This window comes from Acipenser ruthenus, chromosome 18 (genome assembly GCF_902713425.1).
Source record: "Acipenser ruthenus chromosome 18, fAciRut3.2 maternal haplotype, whole genome shotgun sequence".
In the NCBI taxonomy this organism is placed as follows: Eukaryota; Metazoa; Chordata; class Actinopteri; order Acipenseriformes; family Acipenseridae; genus Acipenser; species Acipenser ruthenus.
The window spans coordinates 9,252,451-9,266,880 of NC_081206.1; the positions used below are offsets into that span (position 1 = coordinate 9,252,451).

The 14,430-nt window shown below is 37.6% G+C and overlaps 1 protein-coding gene across 3 annotated transcripts in view; it reads left to right on the forward strand.

Moving 5' to 3' along the window:
- Positions 1-14,430, forward strand: part of LOC117963955 (nuclear factor of activated T-cells, cytoplasmic 2) — a 61,854-nt gene that overhangs the window by 23,392 nt on the left and 24,032 nt on the right. For all 3 annotated transcript variants that reach the window (XM_058991166.1, XM_058991165.1, XM_058991164.1), the window contains exons 5-6: positions 644-816; positions 7,087-7,227. In XM_058991166.1, the coding sequence (XP_058847149.1) occupies positions 644-816; positions 7,087-7,227 (314 nt within the window). The remainder of the gene's footprint in view (positions 1-643; positions 817-7,086; positions 7,228-14,430) is intronic.

Consider the following 14,430-nt stretch of genomic DNA (forward strand, 5'->3'; position numbering starts at 1 on the left):
CCTTGTAGGCCTCACACATCTTAGCAGATGCTTCCACGGAGTACTTTTTCGCTCTTGTCTTGATAAATTGGCCACAGACATAGCAAAATGCGTCTGCCGGATGCTTGCAGCCTCTTGATGCCATCTCAGAAAAATGCAGATATATATCCACTTAGGCAGCTGGAACTAAACTGAACTGGTGGGCTTAAGGTCCCTGTATTTATACTACTATTTATATTACTGGAAAGTTCTAGAAAGTTCTAGAAGTTACTCCAAGTTTACTCAGCACTGAATCTATCTGGAATGTTCTGGAAAATAGGTAAATTTCAAAATATCACTGTCCTGGTCACAAAAGCAAAGTTTGTGGGGAATAATAGCCATTCTCTATACTTTTGAGGCATAAGCAATTAGGAAATAACACTTACTACCCAGGACCCCCCCAAAAAAATATATATTTTTACACGGTGTTACTAGACCCCAGCCTTTTATGACATTTGGAAAAACTGTGGCAATATCCTGGATTTGCCATAAAGTTTGTTCCTGTGGTTACTCCCCTTTTCCTAACGTGGCTGGAGTAACTATTGTACGGTATCCCTAGACTACTAATAGAACCATGGTAGCTATGTCTATAGCACCTGAGCTACCTCCATTGTGTTCCCTGCAGTATTGACTGTGCTGGAATCCTGAAGCTAAGGAATGCTGATATTGAGCTCAGGAAAGGGGAGACTGATATTGGGAGGAAGAACACCAGAGTGCGCATGGTATTCCGGGTTCATATACCACAACCTGGAGGCGGGGTGGTGTCACTGCAGGTTGCATCCACTCCCATTGAGTGCTGTAAGTAGCATTTTACACTGCTATTTGAAAAGGGATGTGTTACACCATCTGCATTGTCTTAATATTTCGCTTTGTATGTGTAATATCCCATTATATGTGTTTCCTTCATTCCCTATGGCTGTTTTTGTTTCAAACGTTATTACTAACTAATGCCCTGCTTCTGAAAAAACTCATGGATTTCTAAATTGGGGGTTGGGGGGGGATGGTTTAGGAAGGACAAACAAGAGTGTGCAACTGTAATTCCTGCCCCCTTTAACAACAGCAGTAAATGGAAAATATGCATTGCAGTTTCCGAAGGAACAGAGTTTACAGCTGCGCATTCAGTGGTTATGATTTAAATCGCCTAGTGTCGGTAAATCAGCTTTTTAAAAGCAGGGAAAAGGACACCAGCTTTGTAAATGATGATGTAAGCCAATGTTGTGCAGAGCTGAGCTCCCCAATATTGCTCTCTTGATTGGAAGGTGAAATATCCCATTCAAGGCTCCTAAAGGGCGTTTCTGAAATGCCTAAACCGTGCATAATAATTAAACAACGCTGCAAAGAATTTGAGCATGAGGGGATGTGTGCAGCTGACGGTGACAAAATAATGATGTGCAGATTTTGCAACTGTCGGCTGGAATGGGAGTCAAAAGATACCGTCGTTAAGCATCATGTATCTTATTGTATTTTTATAGAGGGCGTGGGCAATATTTACTGTAAATAGGCAGTTGATTAAAAAGAGTGGGAGGACTGTACATTACCATTACTGCCCCTAATGAGAAATTATGGTAACTAAATTATTTTTCTGTGTGAGGTCTGTTTGTCAAAATGTTAAAAAATAAATTAAAAAAACAGATAATATTTCATTTAAAAATATGTATGTAGTTAAAACATGATGTATACTATACTATTATAGATATACATCTCGTTGTTTTTTAATGTGCATTTGTAATAAAACAACATTTATGAAAAATAAAACGAAAAATTATAAAAAATAAAAATAATTTCACGGGGCTCTACATGTGTCCTTAAGAAGTGAGTCTGCAAGCATAGAACCTGAAAGCTCAGTTCCCTTCAGTTCTCAGCCGAACAGCACAGGCTGTTTTTAAAACGTCCCTTGGAATAAGGCCATGCCCAGCTTCAGCTTTACAGTTATAGTGAAGAAGTGCTGGCCATTATGTTTCTGGGGGTTTGATAAGATCTTGTTCCTTGCATTGTTCCCACACATTTGATATACAGATTGAATCATTAGACAAAACAGATTTCCTTGCAGCCGTGTGCTTCTGCAACATTGGTGTTGCTACATCCTGTATTTGCACAAGTTGTTTTACATCATCCAACTTGTATCAGACTGAAAGGGATGATGAACAGCTAGTGCGTGGATTATTGGTGTTATATACTATTTAAAGAGACCTGTAAGCACATAGTACATATTATGGTTTGTTGACATAGTCAAAACAGTGTAGGCTTTAACTGTACAAAGTTCAATTTTCTTTTCTGCATGCTGCATCTCAATAAAAGTGAGTTATGATCAGCACACATGCACTGCATGGTACAGTAATTGTGTTATATACGCTCCAGTGTTATCTGATTACATTTTTTCACTATATACCCATTTCGTATTTATATAGCATGTTTACCACACACAGCAGTTAAGAAGGCAGTGGTTTTCAGTTGTCTGACATCAGCATTTCAGAAATAATTTGCCTTCAAAGTAAACAGCAAGGATAGTACACTTAAGAAAAACAATGAGCCACAATGAGAAATGTCAGTAAAATTTCATCTGACACACGTGCCATTAGCAAATTAATTCACTAAATATTCCGTTACCACCCTTATAAAAGCTTCCCATAGTAAAAGCATAGCAAAGTGTAATAAAGCACAGTGAAAGCATGGTAAAGCACAGGTAAGCATTGTAGCAAACCATGGTAAACAATAGTAAATTCCCTAACCATGGGAAAAGCATGGGAAAACTGCTAAATTTCTGCGCAGATGTACCATGGTTAACCTAAGGACATGTATAGTATTATAACAAATAAAACAACACCTAAACTGTAAATATAAGGCTGGAATTCCATAGATGGTTTCTGGTGACCTGATATACCGTGGCTAATAGGGTATTATTGTATGACAAGTGGAATCTCTGCTATTCATTGGAATTCTAAATCAGACTCGGAACATACTTGACTTCTCTAAATGAAATCCAGGACCTTATAACAGAAAAGTCCACAGCACTTTTAACATAACAGCTATAACTGGAGACAGTGGAATCACCTTGTGTGCTTTGCAAATACTAGTGATGTGAGAGGCATTGTATTTCCTCTCTATGGCAAGCCAAATGATCATTTATAGATATCTCAAATTACATTTTAAGATACCATAGACCCCCGTTAATCCGTACAGATTAGGACAAATTTGAGCCCAAATTAGTGAAAAATACGGATTAGCCGAAATTGAGTTTGCTGTTTGGGAAATCCCTGCGCTATTAATTGAAAACTCGAAAAATGCAATAATACAAATAAAATACAATGTCTCAACAACGGTCAGAAGCATTGTCAGGTGGTTCTAAGCAATCACAAATACGATACTTATAGCCAGAGAAAGACAAATTATCAAATTCCATTTTCAAACTATGATGGAAAGAATTTCATGTCTTCGGGAGTTAATAAGCACAAAGATAATTCTCCCAAGTGTGTACGAACCCTTGGAACAGCCGAATGAACAGAATCCTGAGAACGTAGACTGTAACCAGTGCTAGTTCTTTTTACCAACTCACGTAAAGACAAACGTTTCACCTAGTGTTTTCAACAAACTTTCACCCTCCCTTATCTCAGATTTTATCCACTCTCTGCACATGCAATAGGTTCTGTAGGTATTGCTTAGTCATTTTGCATGGAAAGATGAAAATTTTAAATTAAAGCAGAAAAAAAGTCGTATAGGTGAGCAGCTGGAATCTGCCCAGCAACACAAACCTCTGGCAGAAATCCAATAAGGAATACCACTGATTGGGCAGCAGCGTGGAGTAGTGGATAGGGCTCTGGACTTGACTTGAGGGTCGTGGGTTCTATCTCCGATGGGGGACACTGTTGTTGTAACCTTGAGCAAGGTACTTTACCTAGATTGCTCCAGTAAAAACCCAAATGTATAAATGGGTAATTGTATGTGAAATAATGTATAACGTGATATCTTGTAACAATTGGAAGTCATCCTGGATAAGGGCGTTTGCTAAGAAATAAATAATAATTTTGTGCAACAAGAAAACAAGGCAAGCTAAAATTGATGTGAATATAGTAAACACCACTTTTTTTTTTTTTGTCTAAAATTTAAGTCATTGCTAAGAACTGCTGCTGAATGCTGTTTTCCCATAATAACTGTTATGCGGTACTATATGTAAAGAAACTGCTCAGTAAATTATCCTAAAGGTCAGATACAAAAAAAATTGCTTTACATTGTGTGCATACGTACATGTAAAACACTTTAAAAACCCACTCCTTCCTCATTTCTAATAATATAACTCATTTTCTCATAACGGATTGTTGTGACTGAACGGTGATGATGTAACAGTTGAAAGTGATGCACCATCCTCTTATGGATGCATATGTAACATTCACACTCTTAGACTATACGGAAGCCTCCAATGATTCTTACTGATACCAAGGAAATCAGAAACGAGTCACTTTTTATGTCAAATTATACGCAGAGGGACAAGTCATCTTTTGATCCCACACAATAAAAGTGATTTTAAATAGTTAAAATCTGTTTTGTTTTTTAACCAGTAACCCATCTAAAATATAAGTCCTATTACAGGGGGGATAAAGCAGGATAATTCACTAGCCTTGTAAGGTTTTTCACCTCAAGAGACCTGGGTTCAAATCTGGTTTCTATAATTTAGAAAAAAACAATCCTTTCACTGTAGCATCACAGTAAGATCCCACATTTAGATGCATGGGGTGCACTTATCACTTTGGATGAAAACAAATGTTTATTATGTCTTTTAAAAATGCATTTTTCAAAACAGCAAACCTGATCAAAAATTTATCAAACCCCTAATACTTACCAGGTCATTAAAAAAAGAAAAGAAAAAATGTTTTAAACATACAGTAAGAGCATAAACATAAATAAAACACTGTCTGCACAAATGCATGTATTGTCCAGTTTACTGGATGAAAAAACACAAAGAATTTAATGTATCTGATAAAAGTGGCAAAAGTTTCCCCTGGAATTCATTGCTATCTAAGATTTTGTATAAAATCTGCATAAATTACTCCTCAATTTAATTCTTTTTCAAAGACACTTTCTTTGGGTGTCAGATTACGTGTGTTGGTTATAAATGAGTCCTGTATGGAAATAAATAAAGTTCTTTGAACTCCTTCGACGATTGATGTCATTTTCAAATGTGTCACGGGTTAAAAAACAAAACTGCACAAAAGTCGCCCACCTAAATTTCATATGAAATATATAGCCATAATAACATGTACCTATTGTACAGTCCAGTCCAAAGCACAAATTGAATTATTGGTATCATCCTTCATAGATTGGAGAGCTACAATTTTGTTCCCAGTGATTTGGCAAAAAGACCATGGTGGCATCTGCCAGGTTTTCTCCCCTAGAGATAGACCATAAACACAAGCCTATCACAAGTCTATTATATGTACCATACTTTCCACAGAGTCTCTGCTCATAGACACATGTACACTGCACAGAGATTGGCTTCATCAAGTATTTAACCAACGCATTGCATAAATTAGCTTTTGTGATCTAGAATTGCCGTCCTAAATACAAAAGATTTGGGTAGATAATTTTTACCCTGCCCCAATTTAGAAAGTCTTATTCCCCCATGGTAACAGCTCCCAGGAGCTAAACAAGGACTGCTTTGAAGTCGTTTTTTGAACATTCTCTTAGGCTAAATAGTGCTTTTGAAAAAAGAGAATACATTTCCTGCCCTCTCTAAAACGGTTTTGCTAACTGCTAACTTGATTTAATGAATCAACAAGGGCTTTAAAAAAAAAAAAATTTAATTAAAAAAAAGATATTCCTTTTGTAAACAGGGCCCTACAATGTCAAAATAAATATTAAGCAATAGGGAATTCACAGTAAAACAAATGAATACCATTTAGTGTTGGCTGTACAGTTTAAGTTAATGAATGACTGAACATTTAATATTGGTAAACTGATGCGTCTACATGTTTAAACCCCACTAATCCCCCACTGCAATCTCTCAGAGAGGCTACACATGGATGTGCTTGGTGACTGAAGTACCCCCTTAGCCCTGAAGAGAAAGGGTGGTCCCTCGGTAGCAGTTCCTCATTTTTAAGGGTTCTCAATCCAGCATACTGAGTCCCTGAGATTTTCCCCAAACAACATGCCAACTGCGTCCATTCTAGCCCCTGGTATGACACAGACGAGGCTGTGTTCTCCCCCTGCCCTTTGCAATCCCTTATTACATGAAGCTCTCCATGACAGGAAGACTTCACAATACGTGGGAAACGTCGAGATAATATAAGGTCATGCGAACCACCAAACAAGTCATAGTGGTCACGCACACACAGACACACCCGCCCATGTGAGTGGGATGTAAATAGACAGATGCTGGCTGGAAACAGTAGAATTGAGAAGAAAGTTGTTAATGACTCACAGCTTGTTTGTTTATGTATGCATGTTTGCTTAATTTAGGTCCAGTTTTAGCTTGTTAAGAAAGTTGACTGCAATATGGAGAAAAGGGCAAGTGGTTAAGCTCAGTAAAACCACAGTACAAGTGTGGTAAACTTTAAATTTACAGTGCAAATGTACTGGTACATTCTTATAAGTTTGCACAATCCCTAATCTTTCATCACCTTACCTAAAATAACATTAGGTCGTCTAAGATTAGTGCTAATTAGGGTCTGTGAAACCAGACGAAAATATACTGGTAAAAATAAGGTTATAACTCTTTTTTTATGTTAATTCAGGATATGAAAATATTTAAAATGCAACACTATAGATAAAGTGCTGCATCCTGGTTCCTCCACTGCAGGTCACATAGTTTTATTAAAGCTAAACAATTGGCACGAACTACAACAAATAAAGTGCTAATGTACCAGGAAACAGCAGGGATATTTAACCTATACTGTTGTATTTCAAATAAATGCATATATCCCAAATAAGAACATTTAAAAAGCCAAAAGATCTTGAGAAAATGTGAGCTGCCAGAGCTACAGGTAAGAACATGGATTTTAAAAACTTGGTTAGCAAGATAACTTCCACATTGGTGAAGGTGCTAGAGATGTAAGCTGTCTCCTGTCTGATCCACAGCTCAGAGATCAGCCCACGAGCTTCCAATGGTGGAGAAGCAGGATGTGGAATGCTGCTCCGTGCTGGGGGGGCAGCAGATGATCCTGACCGGCCAGAACTTCACTTCCGACTCCAAGGTGGTGTTCACAGAGAAGACACATGGTAAGGCTTGCTACTCACAAGCTCAAATGTTACATGTAATAGTGTAAGACAGGCTATTATAGTATGTGAGATCTATTAAGTGATATCAGAACAAGGCAGAAAGGTTACACCTCCCATAACACTGTTAATAGGGGTAGCACTGATCCCACGAGACAAGCTTGCAAGGTGTTCTGAAGGGAAACCATTCCTCATTCCTTATCCCCTTCAGGGATGCTGAGGGTGAAATCTGTTCTCTTGAATGGAGCATGGCCTGTTGCCATCGCTTTTTCACACTGTGCCTTGTGAAACATCAGTTATCAGTCAGAGGGTTAGAGGTGCTGTCTGAAACAGACTTGTGACAGACAATTATTTTTCCATTTTACATTGGTTAGGGTTTTTTTTTTGTTTTTCCTCTCCTGAGTGTTAACGGACCACGCTTGCATTAAACGAGCAAGCACAGGTGGGCCGAATGAACTTTTCTCGTTCTCGAATGTCTTATGTTCTTATGTGTTGGATACCATTTGCATAATAATCAGACATGCCAGGGACAATCCATTGAAACAAAAGTGTGTGCTATAGATTCCCTTCAAAGTTATTGAGAGTGCTAGATTCTGGGATGTATGGGTCTGTACTGTACGTCACACTCCATATTTGCATGTGTCTGAAAAAACGCTTATTCTATTGTAATGAAACTTGGTATTAACTTTATTTAGCATAAATTATTGGTAGTACCAGATTGTGGGGATATATGGAGGTTTTTACATGCATCTTGAGAACACAAGAAGTAATTGTGTATTGTATATATTGTAAATCAGTAATTGTATTATACTTTACCATGCTAACACCTCGTTTGCTTACCTAATGTCCTCTTAAGTACCACTTATCCAGTTGTTGTCAAACTATGTATTGCCATTTCTTATTTTGAACTATTCTGTACATATTGTTGATACGGTTATCACATTTTTCATCATACTGCTCTAATTTTGAATTTACAGCCATGGCGAGGGGAGATATGTTACCGACATCCTTCTTATATGTATGTCCTAAAATCTTTTAATGGGACGCTCACAAAGTTGCTAAAGTGCAACAATGCTGATAGTGAGCATTTATGAGAAAAGGGCTGTTTATAGTTAGCTGAATTAATAACACATCCTTTCCTTTTTCACATCCCTTGATAGAAGATCTGCCTCAGTCTCTTGATATGATGCTGCTTTTAAAATGTAGAAGAAGCCACGACTTTAATGATCTGCTTGTACATCCTGCCCGGGTGCTCTTTCTGTGCACACTGTCAACATTGGTGTCATGTGACTGCTCTGAGTGCTCTCAGCGAGTGCAGGAGGGACTGACAGAAAGGAAGGAAGGCAGGCAGGCAGGCAGGCAGGCAGGCAGGCAGATAGACGTGATGCTGCAAACAGTCATCATATCCGCCACTGTCTTTCAGTCTTGAGGCAAGGAGCCAGCATGCTGTGCTTTTACTTCAGGACAGGAAAAATTAAAAGTAACCACCACTACAATGATCAGCAATTGTTGTATGTAGTGGCATATTGACATCTATAATGGTACAATACACACTGTTAATCCATTGCAGTGTTATGATACCACACCAGTACCAGACAGGGTACAACCATGTCAGAACCACAGGGCAAGATCTGCTCCAGATCCAATGTGTTTTGCTAGTAATGCTGTGGTCTGCTAGTGGCTATCCCAAGTAAAGCTGCTTTTAAAAGGGTTGTTTTCTGTATGCTATATTTTTATTCTATAATTTAAGCACCTGCACACTTTTATCAAAAATAGCCTAACTAAAAAAAATTAAAGAATTTAGCTACATTCCTTTTGACCAAAGAGTCATTTATTTCTACCAATGCTCTACCAAGCATTTTTACTTTTTTTTCCCTAAAATTATGAAATGAAAAAATATAATAATATAATATAATTAAAATGCCTTTTGGTTTAAAAGGTTTATATAATTTAGAAACAGTAACTTGCACTTAGAGTAAAAATCCATGATAATCGCAATATATATTTTTGGTAGAATGTCTATAATTTCTTCCTGTAAATACATTTCAACATGTGTTTGTTTTAATGTTTGAATTTTTTTTTCCAGCATGATAAAGAAGTATAAATTATTAGCTTGAGCTGGATTTTCCATTTTCTCTTAAAGAGTTAAAGATGCTCTTTTGTTTAATGCTAGTTTAACCCAAAATATGAAAATCAAGTAATTTAAGATTAAAAAGGAAACTATGAAATAGTCAGAAAATGCTTCTTATAATGCAGCATATGCCTTATCATGACAACACAGTTCAAATAGGGACCATTGGACACGTTTTTTGGGCACTGCAGCTTTAATTACGTCATGAAAAATCACACAATAAAACAGCAGCCTCATGTGTCCTGTATCTCAAATTATTATCTGAGTAGAGAAGCAAAGGTCTGGTTTGCATTTGCATTCTGGCCTTTATACTAATCAGGGAAGCATTTGGTTTGCATGAAGTTGAGATGCGAGATAGACACCATGACATTACGCTATCACCAGCCAATCACAAAGCAGAAAATCTACCATACACAAAGGTGCACATGCACAATAGGAGAAATGATTTAGTGTGCCTTCTACAAATCAGATCTGTGATCTACTGAGTTCAAACCCTTTTAAACTCCTCATCCTTCTTGATGTGGCTCCAGTGTCTTCAATAGCAAGAGACAGAATGAAATGCCCCATCTGACACTAGGACTGACTTTATCTGAAATGAGGCTTGTTCATTTACGTTAGCAACAGCAGATCGAGATCCAATTTATTTTAATTGAGACTCTTGTTAGCTCCAGTTAAGATTGTGGGCTGGCAGAACTCACCTAGCCACAGAGTTGTTGAAAGTTACCTAATGAAAGAAGAATACATTAGTTAAGACAAAAACTCACCAAGCCACAGAGATGTTGAAAGTTACCTAATGAAAGAAGAATACATTAGTTAAGACAAATGTGACATTTCATATCCATGCCAAGCTTCTCTTAAAGTCCTGTATCCATTTTTGATGCATGGATGTATGCTTTCTGAGCTAGAACAGAGCTTGCAGATTCCCCTCGTAACCTCCTGCTGCTGAAAGTGATAGCAGGAGCAGGTGTGTTTAGTTCTCAGAGTGACAAGGCATCAAAGAGGGGAAAGGTTTGTCCGTTGGCAGCTGAAACTACATTTAGGGGATGTAAACAAACTGGAATGCCAGCCAGGTATGATTTCTCATTAAGTACACAGAAGAAGCATTTAAACAAGGGTCTCGTTTACCACATAATTAGTAAAGTTAGGGATGATGGTAAGAATTTAACGGTCAACCAGGAATCATATCTTATTAAAAAAAAAAAAAACTGATAAAATAATTGCAAGTAAAGTGAATGCTTGGTATGCAGCCTTGGCATTTATGAACCTCACAGCCCATTTATCACACTGTATCCTCCCCTTAATGCCAGATTATCACTGAATTAATTTTTCACATGCTAAAGGAATGTCCATTTACAACTCTGTTTGAATTTCATCTGAAGTTATCAGTTTAATATGACACCTTCTATTTTATAGCATTCTTCAAGTGCATGAAGTTTGCATGTCTCTTCCTTAAAGTGAACATGCCCCACAATTAATGTTCACATTAAAATACAATGCCTTAGTGTCTTTTTAAATGTATTACACCATATATCTGTGTGTTCTTTATCAGAAACAAAGACAGTCAAGTTGGTTTACATTCTAACTATAAATCCTTCTTGCCACTCTGTGAACCAATTGATCTATTATAGATCAGAAAGCAAAACAGATTGTTTTTTTATTATTATTGATGTCGATTTATAAGAAACTCCTACAAAGCTGATACTGTTTTCACAATTCATCTGGCAGTACTCAGTGTGTTCAGATTTCAGATAATTGAGGTTGCATTGAATATACTTACACTGTATACATTTGTATAAGACGGCATAACAAGGTTTTTTGATTATGCCATTTAATAGGATCAGTTGAATGTGTGTATAAAACACAGTGGCTTTGAAGACCACAAAGGTTTTTTCTTCAGGAGAAAGAAAGTTTCTTCACCTTCAGTTTCCACTTCTCGTCTGAAGAAGAGAAACCATTCAAAGTGAAAATTAAGTCAGGTAAAAATAGAAAAAGAAATAATAATAATTTTAAATGTACTGCACAGATTGTACTATACTGTAAGTAGGCATGGCATTTGTTTGAATTGGACTTTGAGTAAAGAGTTATGTTAAGAGATCTTTTACCAGATCTCATTTTGGAATCTGGCGTTCATTTAAATTCAACGGAAGACTGACCAGGCGAATCGCACTGTTCCAAATGACTTTGCGTTGCGAAGCAGTTACAGAGCTTGATCTAAGGAAAGTCATTCTCTAAAAGCAGCTGTTTAATGTAGGTTTAAACATACATGATTTTTTATACCATGTACATCACAAAATGATGTACATGGTATTTCGCGCATGGGTATGTCCAGTGATGTAACTGCAGTACTCCTTGAGCGGTTGAGGTGTATCGTCTATATAGTTTATAGAGCTAGTGTAGGGTCTGTTTATCCTGTTCCAATGGTATTGGGTGGACAAACCTAAATAGCGATGGATCGAAATACTAATTGCAATTAAATTACATCTAACGTTCTCTTTTCTGCATTTCTGTTGAGCAAAAACTTTGTGTGAACCTTTTAAATGTGTATATATATATATATATATATATATATATATATATATATATATATATATATACAGTACTGTGCAAAAGTTTTAGGCAGGTGTGAAAAAATGCTGTAAAGTAAGAATGCTTTCAAATATAGACATGTTAATAGTTTATATTTATCAATTAACAAAATGCAAAGTGAGTGAACAGAAGAAAAATCGACATCAAATCAATATTTGGTGTGACCACCCTTTGCCTTCAAAACAGCATCAATTCTTCTAGGTACACTTGCACAAAGTCAGGGATTTTGTAGGCATATAGTCAGGTGTATGATTAAACAATTATACCAAACAGGTGCTAATGATCATCAAGTTTTTGAAGGAACTCGGCAGGTAGGTTGGCCCAAACATCTTGGAGAACTAACCACAGTTCTTCTGTGGATTTAGGCAGCCTCAGTTGCTTCTCTCTCTTCATGTAATCCCAGACAGACTCGATGATGTTGAGATCAGGGCTCTGTGGGGGCCATACCATCACTTCCAGGACTCCTTGTTCTTCTTTACGCTGAAGATAGTTCTTAATGACTTTCGCTGTATGTTTGGGGTCGTTGTCATGCTGCAGAATAAATTTGGGGCCAATCAGATGCCTCCCTGATGGTATTGCGTGTTGGATAAGTATCTGCATGTACTTCTCAGCATTGAGGAGACTATTAATTCTGACCAAATCCCCAACTCCATTTGCAGAAATGCAGCCCCAAACTTGCAAGGAACCTCCACCATGCTTCACTGTTGCCTGCAGACACTCATTCGTGTACCGCTCTCCAGCCCTTCGGCGAACAAACTGCCTTCTGCTACAGCCAAATATTTCAAATTTTGACTCATCAGTCCAGAGCACCTGCTGCCATTTTTCTGCACCCCAGTTCCTGTGTTTTCGTGCATAGTTGAGTCGCTTGGCCTTGTTTCCACGTCGGAGGTATGGCTTTTTGGCCGCAGGTCTTCCATGAAGGCCACTTCTGACCAGACTTCTCCAGACAGTAGATGGGTGTACCAGGGTCCCACTGTTTTCTGCCAATTCTGAGCTGATGGCACTGCTGGATATCTTCCGATTGCGAAGGGAAGTAAGCATGATGTGTCTTTCATCTGCTGCAGTAAGTTTCCTTGGCCGACCACTGCGTCTACGGTCCTCAATGTTGCCCGTTTCTTTGTGCTTCTTCAAAAGAGCTTGGACAGCACATCTGGAAACCCCTGTCTGCCTTGAAATTTCTGCCTGTGAGAGACCTTGCTGATGCAGTATAACTACCTTGTGTCTTGTTGCTGTGCTCAGTCTTGCCATGGTGTATGACTTTTGACAGTAAACTGTCTTCAGCAGCCTCACCTTGTTAGCTGAGTTTGGCTGTTCCTCACCCAGTTTTATTCCTCCTACACAGCTGTTTCTGTTTCAGTTAATGATTGTGTTTCAACCTACATATTGAATTGATGATCATTAGCACCTGTTTGGTATAATTGTTTAATCATACACCTGACTGTATGCCTACAAAATCCCTGACTTTGTGCAAGTGTACCTAGAAGAATTGATGCTGTTTTGAAGGCAAAGGGTGCTCATACCAAATATGGATTTGATTTAGATTTTTCTTCTGTTCACTCACTTTGCATTTAGTTAATTGATAAATACAATCTATTAACATGTCTATTTTTGAAAGCATTCTTACTTTACAGCATTTTTTCACACCTGCCTAAAACTTTTGCACAGTACTGTATATACAGTATATATATATATATATATATATATATATATATATATATATATATATATATATATATATATGAGAGGGTCCTATTCAGATCAAATGTTGGTACATTTAGATGATGGTGATATCCGTCCCCGTTGAGATTATTTGAATTGAAGTGTGATGCAAGTCTGTTTCTCTCCCCATTCGTTCCTTTTGTTCCACCTTGCCCGGCCCCACATAACAGTAGTTTCCTGTGTTCAACAGAGGCAGGTTGGGTCCTGTTACCTGGAACCCAGGAAGTGAATCTGAGTCAAAGTGAAAAAGTTGTAACACTACTGAAAGAATCTATCAACTTTATGCATCCACACCAAAGCAACATATAGCCCAACTCATAAAAAGAAACCAGTATTAGTACTGTAGGATGTTTTACAAAACAACTAAATATGAATAATATTTGTTAAATTGTAAAAGACAGCCCAACATATCCACACGATACAATTTGGTTAGTCTACAATGTTGGCCAACAAAAATTGCCAAATTTGTGGGGACCCGTCTTAAGATCTTTAAAAGCAATCTTAAATTAGTTGTCCATTATATAGTTAACTTATGGAAACGCTGCAACAGCTCATAATAAAAGAGGGATAACCATTGTTTTGGAAGGTTTCCCTGGATGACACACAGTTTTCAGGCAGCTTCCTTTGGCTAAAGTTAATTGGCTGTCCTCTCTGTACGGGGGCAAAAATGGAGCAGAGCCTGGATTCAGTCAAGAGGCTTTAATGGCTAATTACTTTAAGAGGTTTTCAGTCGTTCTGGAATAAAACAATTCAGCGATCACCTGTTGCTA